The sequence below is a fragment of the Pelophylax lessonae genome (assembly GCF_965119305.1).
Source record: "Pelophylax lessonae genome assembly, chromosome: 10".
Classification (NCBI taxonomy): Eukaryota; Metazoa; Chordata; class Amphibia; order Anura; family Ranidae; genus Pelophylax; species Pelophylax lessonae.
Genome location: NC_138777.1, coordinates 64,225,625 through 64,247,977, shown reverse-complemented (window position 1 = coordinate 64,247,977; position 22,353 = coordinate 64,225,625). Strand labels below are relative to the sequence as shown.

General features: G+C 41.2%; 1 protein-coding gene across 1 annotated transcript in view; it reads right to left on the bottom strand.

Moving 5' to 3' along the window:
• The window catches only part of SLC5A12 (solute carrier family 5 member 12), an 89,607-nt gene extending 68,885 nt beyond the window's left edge, over positions 1-20,722 (bottom strand). The window contains exon 1 of the mRNA XM_082269829.1: positions 20,269-20,722. Coding sequence (XP_082125955.1) covers positions 20,269-20,625 — 357 coding nt within the window. The 5' untranslated portion in view covers positions 20,626-20,722. The remainder of the gene's footprint in view (positions 1-20,268) is intronic.
• Between the last annotated feature and the right edge of the window lie 1,631 nt (positions 20,723-22,353).

The following is a 22,353-nucleotide window of genomic DNA, read 5'->3' as shown; positions in this document are numbered from 1 at the left end:
TACCAGCAGCACCACGACCCAGGCCACGGCCCTTATTTGACGGTCTACTCATATTTCTGTAATTTAAGATCTTGCCCTAGAAAGGTTTTTATTGAATAGCGGAATAGGAAATATGATCCAAAAAAGTGTATGTATCTCGCACGTACAAAACCACACTAGGCCCCAATTACTATTGTTTCTACCCCTAAAAGGATGGATGAGGAGTAGGAGGAGTATGGAACAGACAGCACCCTCAAATCTTCAGAAGTATGAGATGAACCTCAAAAACTTGGAAAGGTGGATCTTACACGTACCGACACAGACTATCCCGCAATTCAATTGATCCTCAAAGGTTTTTATTGAATAGCGGAATAGGAAATATGATCAAAAAAAGTGTATGTATCTCGCACGTACACCACCACACTAGGCCCCAATTACTATTGTTTGTACCCCTAAAAGGATGGTTGAGCAGTAGGAGGAGGAGTATGGAACAGGCAGCACCCTCAAATCTTCAGAAGTATGAGATGAACCCCAAAAACTTGGAAAGGTGGATCTCACACGTACCGACACAGACTATCACGCAATTTAATTGATCCCCAAAGGTTTTAATTGAATAGCGGAATAGAAAATATGATCAAAAAGAAAGTGTATGTATCTCACACGTACACCACCACACTAGGCCCCAATTACTATTGTTTGTACCCCTAAAAGGATGGTTGAGCAGTAGGAGGAGGAGTATGGAACAGGCAGCACCCTCAAATCTTCAGAAGTATGAGATGAACCCCAAAAACTTGGAAAGGTGGATCTCACACGTACCGACACAGACTATCACGCAATTTAATTGATCCCCAAAGGTTTTAATTGAATAGCGGAATAGAAAATATGATCAAAAAGAAAGTGTATGTATCTCACACGTACACCACCACACTAGACCCCAATTACTATTGTTTGTACCCCTAAAAGGATGGTTGAGGAGTAGGAGGAGGAGTATGGAACAGGCAGCACCCTCAAATCTTCAGAAGTATGAGATGAACCCCAAAAACTTGGAAAGGTGGATCTCACACGTACCGACACAGAATATCACGCAATTTAATTGATCTCCAAAGGTTTTAATTGAATAGCGGAATAGAAAATATGATCAAAAAGAAAGTGTATGTATCTCACACGTACACCACCACACTAGGCCCCAATTACTATTGTTTGTACCCCTAAAAGGATGGTTGAGGAGTAGGAGGAGGAGTATGGAACAGGCAGCACCCTCAAATCTTCAGAAGTATGAGATGAACCCCAAAAACTTGGAAAGGTGGATCTCACACGTACCGACACAAACTATCACGCAATTTAATTGATCCCCAAAGGTTTTAATTGAATAGCGGAATAGAAAATATGATCAAAAAGAAAGTGTATGTATCTCACACGTACACCACCACACTAGGCCCCAATTACTATTGTTTGTACCCCTAAAAGGATGGTTGAGCAGTAGGAGGAGGAGTATGGAACAGGCAGCACCCTCAAATCTTCAGAAGTATGAGATGAACCCCAAAAACTTGGAAAGGTGGATCTCACACGTACCGACACAGACTATCACGCAATTTAATTGATCCCCAAAGGTTTTAATTGAATAGCGGAATAGAAAATATGATCAAAAAGAAAGTGTATGTATCTCACACGTACACCACCACACTAGACCCCAATTACTATTGTTTGTACCCCTAAAAGGATGGTTGAGGAGTAGGAGGAGGAGTATGGAACAGGCAGCACCCTCAAATCTTCAGAAGTATGAGATGAACCCCAAAAACTTGGAAAGGTGGATCTCACACGTACCGACACAGACTATCACGCAATTTAATTGATCTCCAAAGGTTTTAATTGAATAGCGGAATAGAAAATATGATCAAAAAGAAAGTGTATGTATCTCACACGTACACCACCACACTAGGCCCCAATTACTATTGTTTGTACCCCTAAAAGGATGGTTGAGGAGTAGGAGGAGGAGTATGGAACAGGCAGCACCCTCAAATCTTCAGAAGTATGAGATGAACCCCAAAAACTTGGAAAGGTGGATCTCACACGTACCGACACAAACTATCACGCAATTTAATTGATCCCCAAAGGTTTTAATTGAATAGCGGAATAGAAAATATGATCAATAAGAAAGTGTATGTATCTCACACGTACACCACCACACTAGGCCCCAATTACTATTGTTTGTACCCCTAAAAGGATGGTTGAGCAGTAGGAGGAGGAGTATGGAACAGGCAGCACCCTCAAATCTTCAGAAGTATGAGATTGTGTTCACTGTACCCCACAAAGATTGTGTTCACTGCACCCCACAAAGATTGTGTTCACTGCACCTCAAAAGGGATTTTGTTCACTGCACCCCACAAAGATTGTGTTCACTGCACCCTAAAAGGATTTTGTTCACTGCACCCCAAAAAGATTGTGTTCACTGTACCCCCCAAAGATTGTGTTCACTGCACCCCACAAAGATTCTGTTCCCTGTACCCCACAAAGGATTTTGTTCACTGCACCCCAAAAAGATTGTGTTCACTGCACTCCAAAAAGGATGTTGTTCACTGCACCCCAAAAAGGATTTTGTTCACTGCACCCCAAAAAGATTGTGTTCACTGCACCCCACAAAGATTGTGTTCACTGCACCCCACAAAGGATTTTGTTCACTGCACCCCAAAAAGATTGTGTTCACTGTACCCCCCAAAGATTGTGTTCACTGCACCCCACAAAGGATTTTGTTCACTGCACCCCAAAAAGATTGTGTTCACTGTACCCCCCAAAGATTGTGTTCACTGCACCCCACAAAGATTCTGTTCACTGTACCCCACAAAGATTGTGTTCACTGTACCCCCCAAAGATTGTGTTCACTGCACCCCACAAAGGATTTTGTTCACTGCACCCCAAAAAGATTGTGTTCACTGCACCCCAAAAAGGATGTTGTTCACTGCACCCCAAAAAGGATTTTGTTCACTGCACCCCAAAAAGATTGTGTTCACTGCACCCCACAAAGATTGTGTTCACTGCACCCCACAAAGGATTTTGTTCACTGCACCCCAAAAAGATTGTGTTCACTGTACCCCCCAAAGATTGTGTTCACTGCACCCCACAAAGGATTTTGTTCACTGCACCCCAAAAAGATTGTGTTCACTGTACCCCCCAAAGATTGTGTTCACTGCACCCCACAAAGATTCTGTTCACTGTACCCCACAAAGATTGTGTTCACTGCACCCCACAAAGGATTTTGTTCACTGCACCCCAAAAAGATTGTGTTCACTGCACCCCAAAAAGGATTTTGTTCGCTGCACCCCAAAAAGGATGTTGTTCACTGCACCCCAAAAAGGATGTTGTTCACTGCACCCCAAAAAGGATTTTGTTCACTGCACCCCAAAAAGATTGTGTTCACTGCACCCCACAAAGATTGTGTTCACTGCACCCCACAAAGGATTTTGTTCACTGCACCCCAAAAAGATTGTGTTCACTGCACCCCAAAAAGGATTTTGTTCACTGCACCCCAAAAAGATTGTGTTCACTGTACCCCCCAAAGATTGTGTTCACTGCACCCCACAAAGATTCTGTTCACTGTACCCCACAAATTGTGTTCACTGCACCCCACAAAGGATTTTGTTCACTGCACCCCAAAAAGATTGTGTTCACTGCACCCCAAAAAGGATTTTGTTCACTGCACCCCAAAAAGGATGTTGTTCACTGCACCCCAAAAAGGATTTTGTTCACTGCACCCCACAAAGATTGTGTTCACTGCACCCCACAAAGGATTTTGTTCACTGCACCCCAAAAAGATTGTGTTCACTGCACCCCAAAAAGGATTTTGTTCACTGCACCCCAAAAAGGATTTTGTTCACTCCACCCCAAAAAGATTGTGTTCACTGCACCCCACAAAGATTGTGTTCACTGCACCCCAAAAAGGATTTTGTTCACTGCACCCCAAAAAGATTGTGTTCACTGCACCCCACAAAGATTGTGTTCACTGCACCCCAAAAAGGATGTTGTTCACTGCACCCCAAAAAGATTGTGTTCACTGCACCCCACAAAGGATTTTGTTCACTGCACCCCAAAAAGATTGTGTTCACTGCACCCCAAAAAGGATGTTGTTCACTGCACCCCAAAAAGGATTTTGTTCACTGCACCCCAAAAAGATTTTGTTCACTGCACCCCAAAAAGGACGTTGTTCACTGCACCCCAAAAAGATTGTGTTCACTGCAGCCCAAAAAGATTGTGTTCACTGCAGCTCACACACAGAAAAATGGATGTGGATCACTGACACCTGCCTATCTCCTATCCCACACCACACAGCAATATCGATTGTAGTTTGTAGAACACAGTTTCCCTAAAATTCAGCAGCAGCCTCTCCCTAACAGGATTGAGAAGAGATCGTAGATCGGGACTAAGTGCAGACCCCACACAGCAATATCGATTGTAGTTTGTAGAACACTCTGACCCTAAAATTCAGCAGCAGCCTCTCCCTAACAGGATTGAGAAGAGATCGTAGATCAGGATTGAGTGCAGACCCCACCCCCCACACAGCAATATCGATTGTAGTTTGTAGAAGACACTGACCCTATAATTCAGCAGACTCTATCCCTAAAATGCCTACAACTCGCCCTGCCTAAACACTCCGACCTGACCCTAAATTCTATCCGGACACAAATGGTTTTTTCCTGCCTGTCTTTCCCTAATCAGCAGCCAGCACGTTGATGTGTGCTCTGTCCCTGATCTAAGCAGCAGAATGAAGACGCTGCGGCTGCCTGGAACTTATAAAGACTTGGTCATATGCTTCAGACGGCCAATCACAGCTACTGAGACATTTGCAGGCATGGCTGGGATGGCTTAAGGCACACCAGTTAAACGATTGTTGATTGGCTGTTGAAAGCCCGCCATGAAAAGAGCGCCAAAGCATGCAAAACCCGGAAATAAAACGACCGAACACGGATTTTTACCCGAACATACAGTAAAGTGTCCGTGTCCGTGTTCGGGTACAAAAAATCCAATTATTCGGTACGAACACGAATAATACAGTCCGTGTTCGCTCAACACTAATTGCTTTGTATTGCTTTGTTTGTGTGAAATCCCTTGTGTTCCTGCCAGTCCTATTAAAAACTGACCAAACTAAGCAGGAGAACACAACATGGCAAGCTCTCTAGCTATGCTGGGAACTCAGTGTGCTCTCCTCCAATGATCAAACTTGTCCTGACACCCCCCCCCCCCTCTGCACAGCCATTCACTGGAAAGCTGAGTGTGCTGCTGCTTCTCCTCCCCAGGTCTTATTCATCTGAGAGGGAATGTGATCACTTATAAAAAGAGAAAAAATGTATTTAGAATGTTTTTTTTTACTATCTATACAAAAAGGTTTTGCCTTTCGTTTCTACTTTAAACTGAAGGGGTAGTTTTACAAGGTGATTGTTTACAATCACTTTAAAGAATGATAACCCACGTGATAGTCTTTGTGGATTTTTTCACCATATATTAATAAAATAACAAATGTTTGGTTCATTTAGCTGATCTGTGCCATAATTCCTTAGATGAAGTAAAATATCCATTCTCAATCATAAAACACAAATAATGTACAGCAATGGGCACATAACATACGATATGCTTTTGTGAAAATAAAATGTAAGAAATAAAGTAGATCTTTTGCAGTGCATACAAATAACAATAGTTTACATGTATTGCTTGATTGTGCTTTATTAATGATCCCATTTTAATCATAATTAACTTGATTGTAATAAAGCAAAATGCTGACTATACAGTAAGGTCAGGTCACATCAATTTACCAATTAATACATGTATTCTGTAGACATGCATGTCTAGCAAAGTATGCTATTGACTGTAAAAAAATAATAATAAAAATAACAATAATAAAAAAAAAAAATCACATTTGTTGGAAAGAAAACATACAGAGAGAATATGGGGGGCTGCCATAGCTTCCACGGAAAATACAAATTTCTTGGCCATTGTGATAATCCAATGGCTTCAGAACTTTCAGTGGCATTGGCCCAAGCAAGCATGTACATGAGGAGTTCATACTTCATTCTGACTCTCTAATCTGCATGCTTGTTTCAGGCCAATAATTCAGAAACTACTCATCTACAGACAACTAGAATTTAGATTGCGGCTGGGCCTTTAAGTGGTCCCAAGGCTCCATTCACACTTGTGCGACTTGTCATGCTACTTTGGACATGAAAGTTGCATGACAAGTCAATCTTCATGTTTTCCAATGATACCCATTCATATATGCACAACTTATAGTTGGAGCAACTTTAAAGTAGTTCATGTACTACTTTGGTCCGACTTTCAGGGGCAAAGACTTCAATGTTAACCCTCAGAAGTTGCATGAAAGTCGTACGTGAATGTTATACAATGCAACTTGTGTGTATACAATAAGTGCAGCTCTAACCCAATAAATGACAAATACATATATAATAATGTATATACAAAGCGTGCCTGTTTTGAGTAGCACAGTGTAAAATAATCAATGCAACAGTTCAATCAGTGCAAACGAACCAAAGAAGAATATCAAAAATAAAAAGTAAAAAATAAAAAAATGAAGAAAAGTGTCCCAAATGAATGATCCAAAAAACTACATGCATAAAGGGAGCCAATTTCCCATGGTCCAGTGAGAGCAATTAAACAAAATGTTTGCTTATCAGAACAATTTGGCTTTCAAACTAATGGAAAAGCCAAACAAACCTTAAGGAGTGTTTCCCTGAATTATCCACACAACAGATGTCGATCCAGGAACCCTCAGATCCAGATTCCGCTCATGATGAATAGGACATATAGTATGCAAATACTCATAGCGTGATACTCTATAGCAACATGTTTATTAAAAACAATGAAGTGCACTCACATTTTCATGGTTAAAAACGAGTATCTCAATGTAAAAAAGCTGCAGCATTAGCCTCAAAGGTAGTGATCGCGATACAACTGGTGGCCAATAAGGTCCCACCCAAATGCGTTTCGTCATACATTTGACGTCGTCAGCACTTTTTATTTTTGATGGTCTTCTTGGGTTCGTTTGCACTGATTGGACTGTTTCATTGAATATTTTACACTGTGACACTGAAAACAGGCTGTGGAGTCGCTATTCATATATACATTATTATATATGAATTTGTAATTTATTTGGATAAGCTCTGCACTTATTGTATACATATTGTGTTAGGTTTATCTATTTGCCTGTGCTAGCAGTTATCAATTTAATACTTAATGACTATATAACCCAAGCGCTCACTCTGTTAGGAATTGTAGGCATGCTGCTCTCCTTGGGTGGGGAAAATCCAAAATACTGAAAACAGAAAAAAAGAAGGGGCAAATGCCTAGTGCATTACCTTTTAACACCTTTGGAAAGTTATTAAAAAGCCTAAAACATCCTCACAAACATGAAGAGAAAAATTACATATCACTTGTCAACCCCTTATATGGAGAAGGAGCTCAGAGCTCTGAGGAAGGGAACATGTCTCCCGAAGTGCATCAGCAGTCCAAGCACTAAGACGTGTCCTTCTCCACACAAGGGGTTGACATGTGATATACGATTTTACTCTTCGTGTTTGTGAGTATGTTTTTGGCTTTTTAATAAACTTTCCAAAGGTGTCGAAAGGTAATGCACTAGGCGTTTGTGCCTCCTTTTTGTCTGTTATCAATTATTACTTGTTATTACTGATCTAGCGTGGATATTTCAAATGCAACCTGTGTGGAATAGTTGTCTATTATTAATGGTCAAAGCCATATCTGTTGCACCCATCCAAAGTTGCGTCAAAGTTGCACTCCAAAGTCGGTGGAGCTTTGGAGTCGTACAAGTGTGAATGGAGCCTAAAGCATTCTACTAGAATATTTTACATGCATAATTTTAAAAATATCTGTTAATAATGTTTTTAAAATGGATAGGGTCTTAATACTCTACTGCATAAATGTAAGAGTTTCTCCTTAATGGATCCCATTCGTCCATTGAACTTCTAAATAGCTAAGTATCCAAGAGTTGGGCTCCACTTCCTGGCCACGTCCATTCTGTGTCATCTAGAGACAATACTTTGTAAACCACACTAGAAGGTGCCTTTACTAAAAACGAATTTGTTTTGCTTCAGTTATGGTCTATTGTACAGTTTATTTTATATTTTGTACAGTTATATTTAATTTTGATGAATCATGTTTATTTGCTTGTTACTTACTTCATAAGTGCTAGTAATCCCAGACCGGTAGAATACTGGTACAAAGAGTTCAGCAGAAATTATGATCACACAGGTATAGGCAATAAGGAACCAGAGGTAGTGTGCTCCAAAGCGGACAACTTCTGATGGAGCCCCCAGAACGGTAATTGCAGACATAAAACTAGCAGTTAGTGACAGAGCCACAGGTCCACAAGTCATCTGTCTCCCACCCACCAAGAATTCATTGGATGTCTTGTTTCTCCTTTCTTTAATTGCAAAGAAGACTCCAATGCTTGCCGAAACAACTAGGAGAGCTGCAAACACAACATAGTCCCACACCGAAAAGTTAGTGATTGGAGGTTCTTCAAACATTGTCATCTTGTCTGCCTTGTTGCTTTCTTTTCCAGTTATTTAAACACACAATTTCTATATTGCATCCATTTAGTAAATGCAAATTTCAGTCAATATAAACTGGTAGCAGAAGGGGATGGGAGATATTGTATATTGTGTAAACAGCCGTAGCGGCCCCAGAGTGCAAAAAGATTTACTGAGATGTTGTCAGACTATACATTGTGTCTTCCCAAGTTCTCAGGTGAGACCCATGACCGACAACAAGCCAATGGTATTGCTTGATTGTTTTACAGCAATTTTCTATCTTTCACTTTTTTTTTTTTAGTTAAATATTACTCAGATGAGTAAATATTATCTGTTCAGCACCAAGAACTAAGGTTTTCAGAAATCCTGATATGTAGCTGTAGATAATTTGAAATAAATAAATACTGCTTTTGCTACAGTATGTAGGCTTGCGAGTGAAGGATTATTCATTCCTTGTCAATCCTTAATAAAAACAATGTATAGTAGAATTTTCATTATAGTGTAGATAATAGTTGACCTCCACTGTCTAGATCAACCTTTCTCAGCTAGTGAAAAAAAAAAACAGCGCTCACAAATTTATATCAAATATCCCCTTTAGAATAAATTAAATAAATGATTGGTGTGTGAGTAAAATCTAATGGTGCTCTATTCACATGAATAGATAAATAAATATATAAATATTCACCACCAATAGTGCTCATAAATAATATTGAATATATATATAAAAAAGGGACTGTGCACAACGTGAATAATACATATAAATAATAGTCCTTGTGCAAGCAGCAATGATCAATATAAAGTCTGATAAAGTGACTGTGCTTCCAAAAGTGCCACTTTTCAAGTATATTCCAAAAAAAGTGCTAATTCATGCTTTGTAAACAAGTGTAGATTGCAGTGGGTATCTGAAAAGTGAATATCCTCCACCGTATGAACTGCCCACTTACCAGATGACCCCTTGGGGTCTAGCGTAGGTAAGTGGTCTCTGTGGGTCAACTCTCAAGTTTGGAACAGTACATCAAGGGTTGTCTCCGGGAATTTTGGTTTTTCCTTAAGGAGGATCCGCTGTGTCCCTCAGTAGAGAGCACGGTGGGGGCTGTATTTGGGTTCTCCTTTTGTGTTTGCAGAACTCTGGGCCCTGGGATCGACTGGGCTGAGGGCTCTCTCCAGCTCTCTAGCTGTCCTGGCTGGCTGGCTGCCCTGAGTCCTCTCTCTCCTCTGAATCACTCAGTGTCCTCCTGTGAAGTAGTAGCAGGCAGCAGAGATCATGAGAGAGACTCTGTCTGATAGACAATGTAAAGAGCTAGTATTTTGTGGAACCCTGGGGTTCTTCCAGAGATTGCTAAGGGTTCTATGAACAATGTAAATGAGCATTCCTTCCAATGACTACCAAATAAAGGGTCATCATTTCCACTGTAGGAGGACACCTATCTCACTGACCACCAATGTAAGGAAAAACTTTTTCTCTGACTTCCAGTGTAAAGGGGCACTTTTGCACTTTGTAGGGGCACCTTTCCACAGACTGCCAGTGTAAAGAGGCACTACACTGAGCCCCATAAAGAGCACCAATTTATAGAGGCTCACCACTGACTACAAATGCAAAGGGCAATTTTCCAGGGACACTTCAGTTTTAACTTTCCTAATTTCTTTTCTTATTATTTGTTTCAAATTATGAATAATAATGAAAGTAAAGTTTTTTTGCCACATTCACCCTCTGGCTCTTTTCTACACTCACATCTTCAATATCTCCCTCTTTTTTGGCATCTTCCCCAACTCTCTAAAACATGTGCCCCATACTTAAAAAGCACTTACTAGACCCCACCAGTCTTAACAACCTTCGCCCCCATCTCCTTACTCATCTTTTTATCCAAACTCCTTGAATGTGTGGTCTACAACCGACTGAGTGACCACCTTGCCAAGAATAACCTACTTGATTCCCTTCAGTCTGCATTTTGCACTCAACACTCCTGGACCCTTTTGCTGCCTTGATGCAGTCGACCACCACACCACCTCCTCCTCAAAAATCTCCACGCTTTTGGTCTCCGTGACTGTACTCTTCACAGGTTCTCTTCTTACTTCAACCGCACCTTTAGTGTCACTTACAATTCTACTTCCTCCACTCCTCTTCCTTTCTGTGTTGGGGTCCCCCGATGTTCTGTTCTTGGACCTCTCCTATTCTCGATCTACACCTCCTCCCTGGGTCAGCTGATAGCCTCCCATGGCTCCCAATACTATCTCTATGCCGACAACACCCAGATTTATCTCTCTACCCCTTAGCTCTAGAGTTGGGTTCGGTTAGCACCAGATCTCTCGAACATCACAACATTTCGAACCTGAACTGCGAACTCTAATAAAGTCTATGGGATCCTAACTTGAAAAATCAAAAGTTCCCATTTTGAAGGCCTACATGCAAATTATTGGCCATAAAAAGGGTATGGGGACCAACGTACTGCCCCAGAGGACATGTATCAATGCAAAAAAAGTTTTTAAAAAAAGATCATTCTTGAAAGAGCAGTGATTTTAATGATGCTTAAATTGAAACAATAAAAATAAAAAATTCCTTTAAATATAGTGGGTGGTCCCCTTAGTCTGCCTGTGAAGTGGCGCATCTGTACCATTTATAGAACCAGCTGCAGCAAAACTGACATTTATAAAGAAAAAAAATGACATTTAAATTGATTTTCCCAGGTGCAAGCTTTCAAACCATTGCCAGCAACACAAAAATATGAAAAAAAAACAGTGTAGGGGCCCTCCTAAATCCATACCGGGCCCTTAGGGTCTGGTATGGAATTTAAGAGAAAACTCACGCCAAAATAAAAAACAAAAATGGCAAGGGGTCCCCCTGAATTCATACCAGACCCTTATCCGAGCATGCGGCCTGGCAGGCCAGGAAAGGGGGGGCCCTCCTGAACCATAACAGACCACAGATCCCGCCCCTCCCATGTGAATGAGTTTGGGGTACATTGTGCCCTTACTCATTCACCAAAAAACGTGTAAAAAAGAAAATAAAAACACACACACACAGTTTTTGCCAATTCTTTAATAAAAATAAAAAATGTCCCTTGATGTAGATCCATCGTCAATCAGGACGCCCGCCGCATCGCCAGACCGTAAAAAAGCTCAGCCCATGACAAGGGCTACCGCCGTCTGCCTGTTCTGCAGTTTGAAACCAGTTGACGACCGCCTCTGCAGATGTACTGCGGCAGGCAGCCGCTCCCAGGCAAATCGCCGTACATGTACGGCACTCGCTCTCGGGAGTCTATGGGGCCAGCGTGCACCGCAGGTGGCACACTCCAGCCCCCGCTCGTCAGCGAGGAAGCCAATGCATGTATCAGGAGGCCCTGATTGCCGTCTGTTACCCGTGATCGTTCCCCGCTGAGAGAGAAGGACGGTCGGCCTCCCTGGCCTCCCTGGGATGATCACAGATCTCATATGATCCTGCTATATAGGATCACAGGTTTCTATGGTCATCTCAGAAGCCATGCTCCCCCCACAGTTAGAATCACTCCCCCAGGCTTAGATTTAACCCCTTGATCACCCACAGGGATAACCCCTTCCCTGCCAATGGCATTATTACAGTAACAGTGCATATTTTTAGCACTGATTACTGTAGTAATGTCACTGGTACCCCCAAAAGTGTCAAAAATGTCAGTTAGGGGTCCGATCTGTCCGCCGCAATGTCGCAGTCCCGCATAAAATCGCAGATTGCCGCCATTACTAGTTAAAAAGAAGCAATAAAAATTACATAAATCTTTCCCGTAGTTAGTAGATGCAAAAACTTTTGCGCAAACCAATCAAAATACGCTTATTTACCAAACATATGTAGCAGTAAAAAAATTGGCCTAAGATGTTAAAAAATTTAGATTTTTACATTTCTTTTTTGGGAATGTCATAAAGCAGAATGTGAAAAATATTGTTGTTTTTTTTTCAAAATTGTCGCTTTTTGTTTGTTTATAGCGCAAAAAAATAAAAAGTGCACAGGTGATCAAATACCACCAAAAGAAAGCTCTATTTGTGGGGAAAAAAAGGACGTAAATTTTGTTTGGGTACAGTGTTGCATGACCGCGCGATTGTCCGTTAAAGTAACGCAGTGCCGAATTGCAAAATAGGGCCTGGTCAGAAAGGGGGCAAATCCTTCCGGTCTTAAAGTGGTTAAATAGGTAAGGGTCGGGGCCACCTGGTGACCTCACCTGGTGGTACTGCCCCCTTGTAGCGTCACTAACCCAGCATGCATCAACGTCACCCATTTCAGTCCATTATAAATGCTGTTGCCAGGCTCATCCACCTTACCAACCCCTCATTGTCTGCTACTCCTGTCTGTCAATCCCTCCATTGGCTTCCACTCACCCAACAAATTAAATTCAAAATGCTAACAACAGCTTACAAAGCCATCCACAACTCTGCCCCCAGCTACATCAGTAATCTAGTCTCAAAATACCAACTAAATTGTTCTCTTTTGCTCTCAAGACCTCCTGCTCTCCAGCTTTCTCGTCACCTCCTTCCATGCTCGCCTCAAGGACTTTTCCCGAACCTCGCCCATCCTATGGAACTCCCTACCCCAATCTGTCTGATTATCTCCTATTCTGTTTGCTTTTAGATGATCCCTGAAAATCCTCCTCCTCAGAGAAGCCTATGATGCCCACACCTAACAGCTGTACTTTTATTGTCTTCATCAGCTCACCCCCCACAGTCATTACCTTTTATATCATTTGACCCTCCCTCCTAGATTGTAAGCTCTAATGAGCAAGACTCTCTGCTTCCTCCTGTATTGAGTTGTATTTTAACTGTACTGTCTGCCCTCATGTTGTAAAGTTCTGCGCAAACTGTTGGCGCTATATAAATCCTGTATTATAATAATAATAATAATAGTAGTAGTTAAACATCATTCTGCTCTGGGTGGTATCAGTATTAGTCATGCAACATTTATTTTTCCTTATTATATCTACAACGTACTGATTATGATAATGTACCATGAACTGTATATAACATTTCTATAAGGCGCTGCATGAGACCCACAAATTATTACAATGGTCCCTCTGTGGCAAAATGGCTTAAAAAGGCTGGGCTGCTTTGTAAGGATTCTGCCATATCTGTCATTTAGCATATAAAATATTTGCAATGCTTTCAGTAACATTTATTATACTTGTTTGAAGGGATTGTTTTAGCCCCTCAATTCACTGGGTCATCTCTGGTATGTATAGGAAAATTCTCATGATGACTAAACACAGTGAAAAAAGAGCATTGCTCAAAATAAAATACTTTTTAAAATGTTTTGTTAATCCTACAACATGTTGAAAACAAGAAGATGAAGCAGCATTAGAAGGTTGCCCGATTGTGCAAAAGTTACATAGCGATGTCTCCTGAGCATGTGAGGGGCAAAGTCAGCCAAGAATATCAGTATCATTATGAGTGGTGCATGTTCAACTGCCGTCTTGATAGACGGAAACCTTGACTACATCTTAGAGAATCCATCCAAAAAACTCATGAATGGAGAGGGAAACTGCTTACTGTTTTAAGAGCCTTGTTCAAGTTTATTTAAAGCGGAGCTCCAGCCCCCACCCTCCCCACCACAAGTTTAAAAGTCAGCAGCTACAAATCCTGTAGCTGCTGACTTTTAATATTAGGACGCTTACCTGTCCAGGGATCCTTCAATGTCAGCACCCCAGCCTATTTTTCTATCAGCTCTTCGGTGCTGCCGCCGCCATTCCTTGTAAGGGAAACTGGCAGTGATGCATTGTGGCTTCACAGCCAGTTCCCTACTGCACATGGGCGAAGGGCGCTGAGATTTTTTAATAGCCCAGTGGCGGGAGAAGGAGGAGGGGGGCCGAACTTCCAGGGGACCTCATCGCGGTGAGGTCACCCAGAAGTGGGGATGGGTACCTGTCAAAACAGGTACCCACTCCCCCTGGAAAGGTGCCAAATGTGGCAGCGGATGGAGGGGGGAAGCAAAACAAGCTTTTCTCCTTTTGGTTGGAGTTCCGCTTTAACTCTCTAACATACAGACTGCTCTCTGACATACAGACTGTTAGATGACTTGTGATGATAAATGCCTGCAGTAAACATAATCTCTTGTATCACAATACCATCTTAGAGACGCCGTCTTTTATGGTGCATTCCTACTTGTGAATGCACCCGCAGTCCAATTACGTACAAGAACCCCAGTGGGGGTTCCTGCAATTACCTGTGACTATTTGCCTAAACACTTGACTTTACTTTTGGGAACAGAAAGTCAGGTTTAGTAGTTATATTTCAAGTGCAACTATATATGGCAACTTGATTCTTCACCCGCTGCGTCCTTAGCAACCAGTGACGTCATGTGGCTTCATTCAGTTACTGGCTGGGAATCCCTCCCATGTAAACAAGGGGTGGGGATAGTGGAACATCACTGACCAAATGTGGCCATTTTGATATTTGGTCAATGACTTCACCCTGTAGACCCCACTTCTTTGTTTACTTTTAGTAGCAGGGTTCCAGGAGATATCATATCTGGCGGTTCATCGATGGGATTGGATGTTTCCAATACTCAGCAGAATTTTTTACTTTCTGTAGGCAGCAGCTTAGCTGGCTATGAAGACGCAACTACAGAGACACAATGTATTGAAATAGGACTTCTATGCTGATCTAGCCAGTGCGGTTCCACTTCCATTCACTAGAAGGAGCCTGTGGGACAAGAAGTACCAGAGAGACTCTGGGGCAAACCAGTGATGGATTTTAGGAAACTGAGTTCTCCAGAGGGACTTGATTCTTGTAGCAAATGTAGAAAGAACTTCAATTCCCAGGAGTTGGAGGAACACGAGCTAGTTTTTCCTGGACAGAATAGGAACAGACAGTTTCTTTCTGTGAGAGGACCAAGGTACTATACACCTTATCCTAGCTGTGTGCAGAAGTGGATCTGCATCACTGGACGACATGATGGATGATTGATTTGTACATTTTGGGGCATTCAGTTTTGTTTTTTTTGTTTTTTCTATATTGTAAAGGACTGTGTAAAAAGTGTGTATGTGCCTACAAATTTAGTTATTTGTTACACATTTTCTCAGATGGTGGTATCTGGAGGTCCCTTTATTTTTAAATGGGCTTTCCAATTTCTGATAAGGCCATTACAACCAAGAGACCAGGGTTGTGGGAAAGAGACCCTTGTCTTCATCAACATGAGGACAAGGTGCTTTGCCATGCCCCCCCCCCACCCCCCCCCCCTCCAAGGTACCCCCTCCATGGTAAGGGCATGTGGCTAGTATTGTTCAGAAAAGTGTGCCTGCTCACCCCCCCCCCCCCCCCACCTCCTTTCCTTTCCACCCAGGCTGCTTGCTTGGATAAGGATCTAGTATGAATTTTGGGGGGAACCTCATTCTTTTTATTTTCTCCACTATCTCTGCTTTTTTCTATTCACTTGTCAATCGGGAATCCCAGCCAACACCTGAATCTTTTGGGGTAAGATGAGTCACTGGTTGTTAGGATGCCAGCAAATGTTATTAATGCCAACGCTAAATGTTTTGCTTCACACAACAGCAAGAGATTCATTTGGCCTAACACCCATTTGTTCGACTGTTCGCAAAGGATTCTCCATAGATAGTACACAATGAAGAAAGCTCCCTCATACAATTTCCCATGCTGGTTGAATGTTCTTGGACTATAGTGTTAGGTTATTTTCTCTACTGATGAATGTTATCTCTCATGGTTGAATGTTAGGGAATGCTACATTTGCCCAGCAAAAGACAACAATTAAATTATTACACACATATTACAAACATTACGAGTATTATCCACTACATTTGCATGAATGTAATTGTGATGGGAGTCACTTTGGGCGCGGGGTGACCAGGAAACTGGGGGGCACCTGGGATATGGTTTGGATTGCTCCAAATGGGACAGTGATATTCAAGAATGACGTCTCTCTTGAAATATGAAGATTTTATTCCATGTACATTGTGAGGTCTATGACCAGGAAGTACAACTCCTAATATGGGCATTCCAGGAAGTTTAATGTGGAGACCAACTGTCTATTGCTTAACGATGTTGCTTTTGTCTGAATAAGTAAATTGTGATATTCTTGTCTGAGGTGGCTTTCCATTCACCTATTGTTAAGTGTGCTAATGAACTCACCTGTTGACTGCTAAGGGATGTATTGACACTCAGAGTATTGTGTATTGGGGGCTCATTATGCAACCATTGTGAGATGTTGGGGACTGGATTTGGGTCATCATTCATGTAGTGACTGCATTACTTCTAATGTGTATATAATGCATGTATTCCTTTTCAATAAACAGTCTGATTCCTGCTTAACCCTCAATACAGAGCCTCGTCTCGTACTTGGGGGGTGGGGGATTATTCGTATGGGTTTCTTGTTCAGCTGAGTGGAGTGTCCGGTAGCTGCCTTTGTGTTCGGGAATGAAATGTCCTAAACTACTGTAACCCCTTTCATACCCGGGGTGTCGTTACAGTAATATTAAATAGTTTGGCTACTTAGATTTTTTTTAAAACGTGAGTAAAGCTAAGCCACATGTGTGTTCAGCCATTCTCAATCTTGCATTGTTGAAGGCTTTGTTCACCTTTAGTTCAAAAACAATAAGTGCATCTGTTTTTGCAAGTAAAAAAATATGTATTTATTATTTTTTTCCCAGTAGCCTGTAGAACATTGCACCCACGATCAGTGTGTCACAGGTGCAATGACAGGCTTCTGCAGACTTTTCCTACAGTTTTCTGCCCGTACCTTTGTTCAGGCTGTCAGTTTCAGAGCTGCAGAAAGTATAAATGGAATACAAGTCCCCTGATCAGTGCATTTATAGTCCATTTACAACTACAAATCCACCTACAGCTGTTTTATCTTTTATCCGCTTCCCGATTGCCCCATAGCAGATTTACTGCTACAGGGTGGCCACACTGGGCAGAATCACGTATTTTTATGTGATTCCGCACTTCTGAGTTTTGGGTGTGAGATCATTCCACCGTCGGCTTGCTCCCGCTGTGATTTTATACAGTGGGAACTCATCATCGGGTCCTGCAGACCCGATCTCCGTTGCCATCTGCTAAACGTTCTTTACACTGACAGAATGCACGTCTGCCTATGTAAACAAGGCAGGCTGTCATTCTGTGAGCACAGAAGACATGGATCCTGTGTTCCTGTAAAGCAGAAACACAGATCCATGCCTTACACTGATAAAAGCACCTCCCCCTCTACACTGAAACATTAGATAGGCACACATTTAACCCTTTGATTGTCCCTGATGTTATACCCTTCCCAGCCAGTGTCATAAGTACAGTGACAGTGCATATTTTTAGCACTAATTAATGTAATAGTGTCAAAAGTGTCAGTTAGGTGTCCGATTATTTGCTGATCCCTGCCATTGCTAGTAAAATATTTGAATTAATTAATTCATAAATAAAAATATCCCATAGTTTGTAAACACAATAACTTTTGCGCAAACCAATCAATATTCGCTTATTGAGATTTTTTTTTTACCAAAAATATGTAGCAGAATACATACTGGCCTAAACTGTTGAAGAAATTAGATTTTTATTTCAATCTCAGTTTATTGTATCAAAAATAATAAGATAACAAGCTGTAGACCAGTACATAAACCTAAATGAAGTATAATATGCTCTTTTACAAAGATCTTTAAGCATCAAACGAGAATTAACTGTAATCATCAACACGATCTTATCTTGTACTGTAGCCATTTCCATATAGGGATGATCGAACTTTTCAAAAGTTCGGTTCAACCAGAACACCCGAACTTCCCGAAAGTTCGGCCCGGATTTCAGAACCCCATTGAAATCAATGGGACCCAAACTTCGGTAATCAAAAAACACAATTTTGAAGCCCTAAAACCCAATAAATGCCCCTAAAAAGTGCCTAGGGTTCTGGGTCATGCCCCAGGGACTATTAATCACACAAAAAAAGTTCTTAAAAATTATCATTTTTGATAGAGAGCCAATTATTGAAAAGATTATTGAAAAAAAAATGAGATTTCTAAAAAGTGTACCTGTGAAGTTTCAGCTCTGTAGCATGTCCAGAACCAGAAAAAAAATTTTGTTTGTATTAGAATTAATATAGAACAGGGATATGGCTCCGCTATTTTCACACCTTGCCGGTTTTGTAGCAAGCATTTTATTGGGCATTTTTTGGGGGTCTTTGGAGGCAGGCATAACATCAGAACATCTGTGTAAGGGTATATATACACACACACACATGTATGAATATATACACATATATTGTGTATATGTGTGTATGCGTATAAATACATATAAGTGTGTGTATATATATACCCCTATACAGAAGTTCAGATGTTTTGCCTGCCTCCAAAGACCCCAAAAAAATGCCCAAAAAAAACGCCTGCTGCAAAAACACACCTGGGCATTTTTGTAGCTGGCTTTTTTTTTGGGCATTTTTTGGGTGTCTTTGGAGGCAGGCATAGCATCAGAACTTCTGTGTAGGGGTATATATATACACACACACACATGTATGTATATATACACATACACATATATAGGTGTGAAAGTAGCAGAAACCTATGCTTGTGCTAATGAAATAATTAACACCCATATGGCTTCTCTGCTATAACACCTATATGTGTGTATGTGTATAAATACATATAAGTGTGTGTGTGTATATACCCCTATACAGAAGTTCAGATGTTTTGCCTGCCTCCAAAGACCCCCAAAAAAATGCCCAAAAAAACGCCAGCTACAAAAACGCCAGGTGAGTTTTTGCAGCAGCCATTTTTTTTGGGCATTTTTTGGGGGTCTTTGGAGGCAGGCAAAACATCTGAACTTCTGTATAGGGGTATATATACACACACGCTTATATGTATTTATACACATACACATATATAGGTGTTATAGCAGAGAAGCCATATGGGTGTTAATTATTTCATTAGCGCAAGCTTAGGTTTATGCTACTTTCACAACTATATATGTGTATGTGTATATATACATACATGTGTGTGTGTGTGTATATATACCCCTACACAGAAGTTCAGATGTCATGCCTGACTCCAAACATGTCCTCAAAAAAGCCCTATAAAAGCCGAACCGATGGTCGACCCGAACCGTTCGATCATCCCTATTTCCATACATTGAGGAATCAATTAGGGGGGTAACAAAGTGAATTAAGTGCAGTGTAGAATGAAGAGCTTGTGTTCATGTGATTAATTTTAGTATGTATAGAGATGTTATGGGAAGCACTAGCTCATTTTAAAACTTTTTTATGACAAAAATATAGAGTCAGGGAAAAGGATTATCAGAGGGAAAAAGAATATGAAGTAGATTCAAGAATTCAGAAAGAGAGGAAATTAGATTTTTTTACATTTTTTCATTGGGTTTGTATTAGAGCAAAAAGTATAAAAATATTGTTTTTTTTTTTTTTTTTCAAAATTGTTGGTCACTCTTTGTTACTAGCGCAAAAAAAAAACATGCAAAGGTGATCAAACACCACCAAAAGAAAGCTCTATTTGCGGGGAAAAAAGGGCATCAATTTTATGTGGGTACAGCGTTGCATGACTGCGCAATTGTTAGATAAAATAACGCAGTGCTGTATCACAAAAAATGGCCTGGTAATGAAGGGGGATAAACCTTCCGGAGGTCAAGTGGTTAAAACAACTCAAATGCATTATTAGGGCTGAATATATCTTAATATTACATTTTATAGCTATGGTAAATTTGGAAACAGACAGTTTAAAAAAAAACAAAAAAACACTTGAATAGAACATTGTTATTCGGAAAAATAATTAGATGATAGACTTACCTCATAAGTACTGGTGATGCCAGACCGGTAAAAGACAGGGACAAAAAGCTCTGCTGAAAACACGACCACAAAAGTGTAGGCTATAAAAAACATTACAAAAGAGGCTCCAAAACGGTAGACCTCTGAAGGAGCACCTAAAACTGTCACTGCTGACATAAAGCTGGCAGTTAGGGACAGAGCCACTGGTCCACATGTCATCTGCTTACCACCAACAAGAAAATCTGCAGATGTTGTCTTTTTTCTCTCTTTTACAGCAAAAAATACACCAATGCCTGCCGATACTAAAAACAGGCCTGCAAATACAACATAGTCCCAGACAGCAAATGTAATTATTTTAGGAACAAGAAATTTAGACATTGTGCTTAAAAAAAAAATAGGGTTAAAAAAGTAAAAAAGAAAATCTTATGAAAATCTTCCAAGTCGGTCCTTTCACTTAAGGAAGGGAGAGCATATTCTTCACTGGCATTACAGAGGGCAGAGGACACTTGGCTTTTATGCAAGTTTTTGGTTGAGTTAACTATTACTTCGAATAATGTTACTCAGCAATTCTGCCACATTCACCACACACAGGCCCTAATCTATGGATGCTCTAACGAAAAATGGCATATTTATTTAAGTATCATTAGTTACTCTATATACAGTAGCTTACGTTGTGTTTTTATAGCACTAAAGTGCAAACAATTCTTTTAGTTGGGGTCGGTGGGGGTTGACAGTACAAATGAGCCTAAAGCGGATTTCCTGCCACAAAATCGACCTAATCGATTTTGGGGCCATCCGCTTGCTATTTGATACCTGAAAAATAAATGGGTAGTTATGATTTTTTATTTTTTTTTTGCTTATTATTATTAAAGAAAATATACTCACCTTTCCTTCCACTTCCTCCCTCTGCGGCCGCGGCCCGCACCGTCACTTCCTGTCCCGCAATGCGTCCTGGGAGCTCTTACTCATCACTCCCAGGATGCAATGGGCAGTGACGTAGGCGGCCGGCCGCTCCTCTCATCGTGTTATTTGCAAACAGGAAATAACGCAAAGATAGGCTTCCCTATATTATGCCGATCGCATAGTACTGGGCATGCGCGAGATTTCGCTCTGCATTCACCGGCCCCCCTCCATCTCGAACCAGGAAGCAGGGCATCCATTTACACACAGCGGCTTCAGGGGAACCCGGACAAAGATGGCAGCGCTCAGGACACATTTTATAAAGTAAGATTTTATAATTGCGAATCGATTACTATACTGTAAAAAAAACGGATTAGTTAATGTATGAGGGGGGGGGGGGTGACAGTTTGGGAAGTATTGATAAAAAAAAAACGATTCTGTGGCCGGAACTCCGCTTTAAGGTTTGTCCTGAACACAGACCTTGGATGTTCAGGGGTTTACCAGCAGCTGACTGTCCTGTTTAATAACAATATTACTACTAATGTTATACATGCCACCTTCCTGAAATGCCCAGACCCCCGCCCCCCCATCCGCCCCTGCCCCCCCCCCCCCCCATTGCTGGCGTGCCAGGTTGCATTTGGATTAAGGATCTGGTATGGATTTTTGGGGGTAAACCCCACGTTATTTTTTTGTTTTTTGCCATGTTATATTTTTGTTTTTTGTCTGGGGTTACCCCTTAAGATCCTTATAGATCCAAGGGTCTGGTATTGATTTGGGGAGGGGGAGGGGGGCTCATTTAATTTGTTTGCCCTTTGTGTGGGGTTTTCCCTTATAGAGGTTGTAACCCTAAAAAAAAGAAAAATAAATAAATAAAAAAAGATCCTATTCCTTTAAAGCATGTTAAATCGTATAGTGCTTGTGCTGTGTCATTTGTCCCTTTCTGTGCTGTAAAATACCTGGTTGATCCTGCCTGTTCCTGTGTCACCCTAGGCCTAGGTGTGCTGACTACGGTAATCATAGCTACTGATCCATGTATCCGTGGTCAGTTTACATGCCTCTGTAATCCTGCTGTGTTTAGAGTCTCTCCCTCCCCCCCCTCCCTCCCTGCCTGTCACTTTGGCCCGGCCCGACACTAGTGTGTGCCAATGGACAAACCCGCCTCTCAACTCCTGCCATTATTCCATGTGGCAGTAAAGTTAATGATTA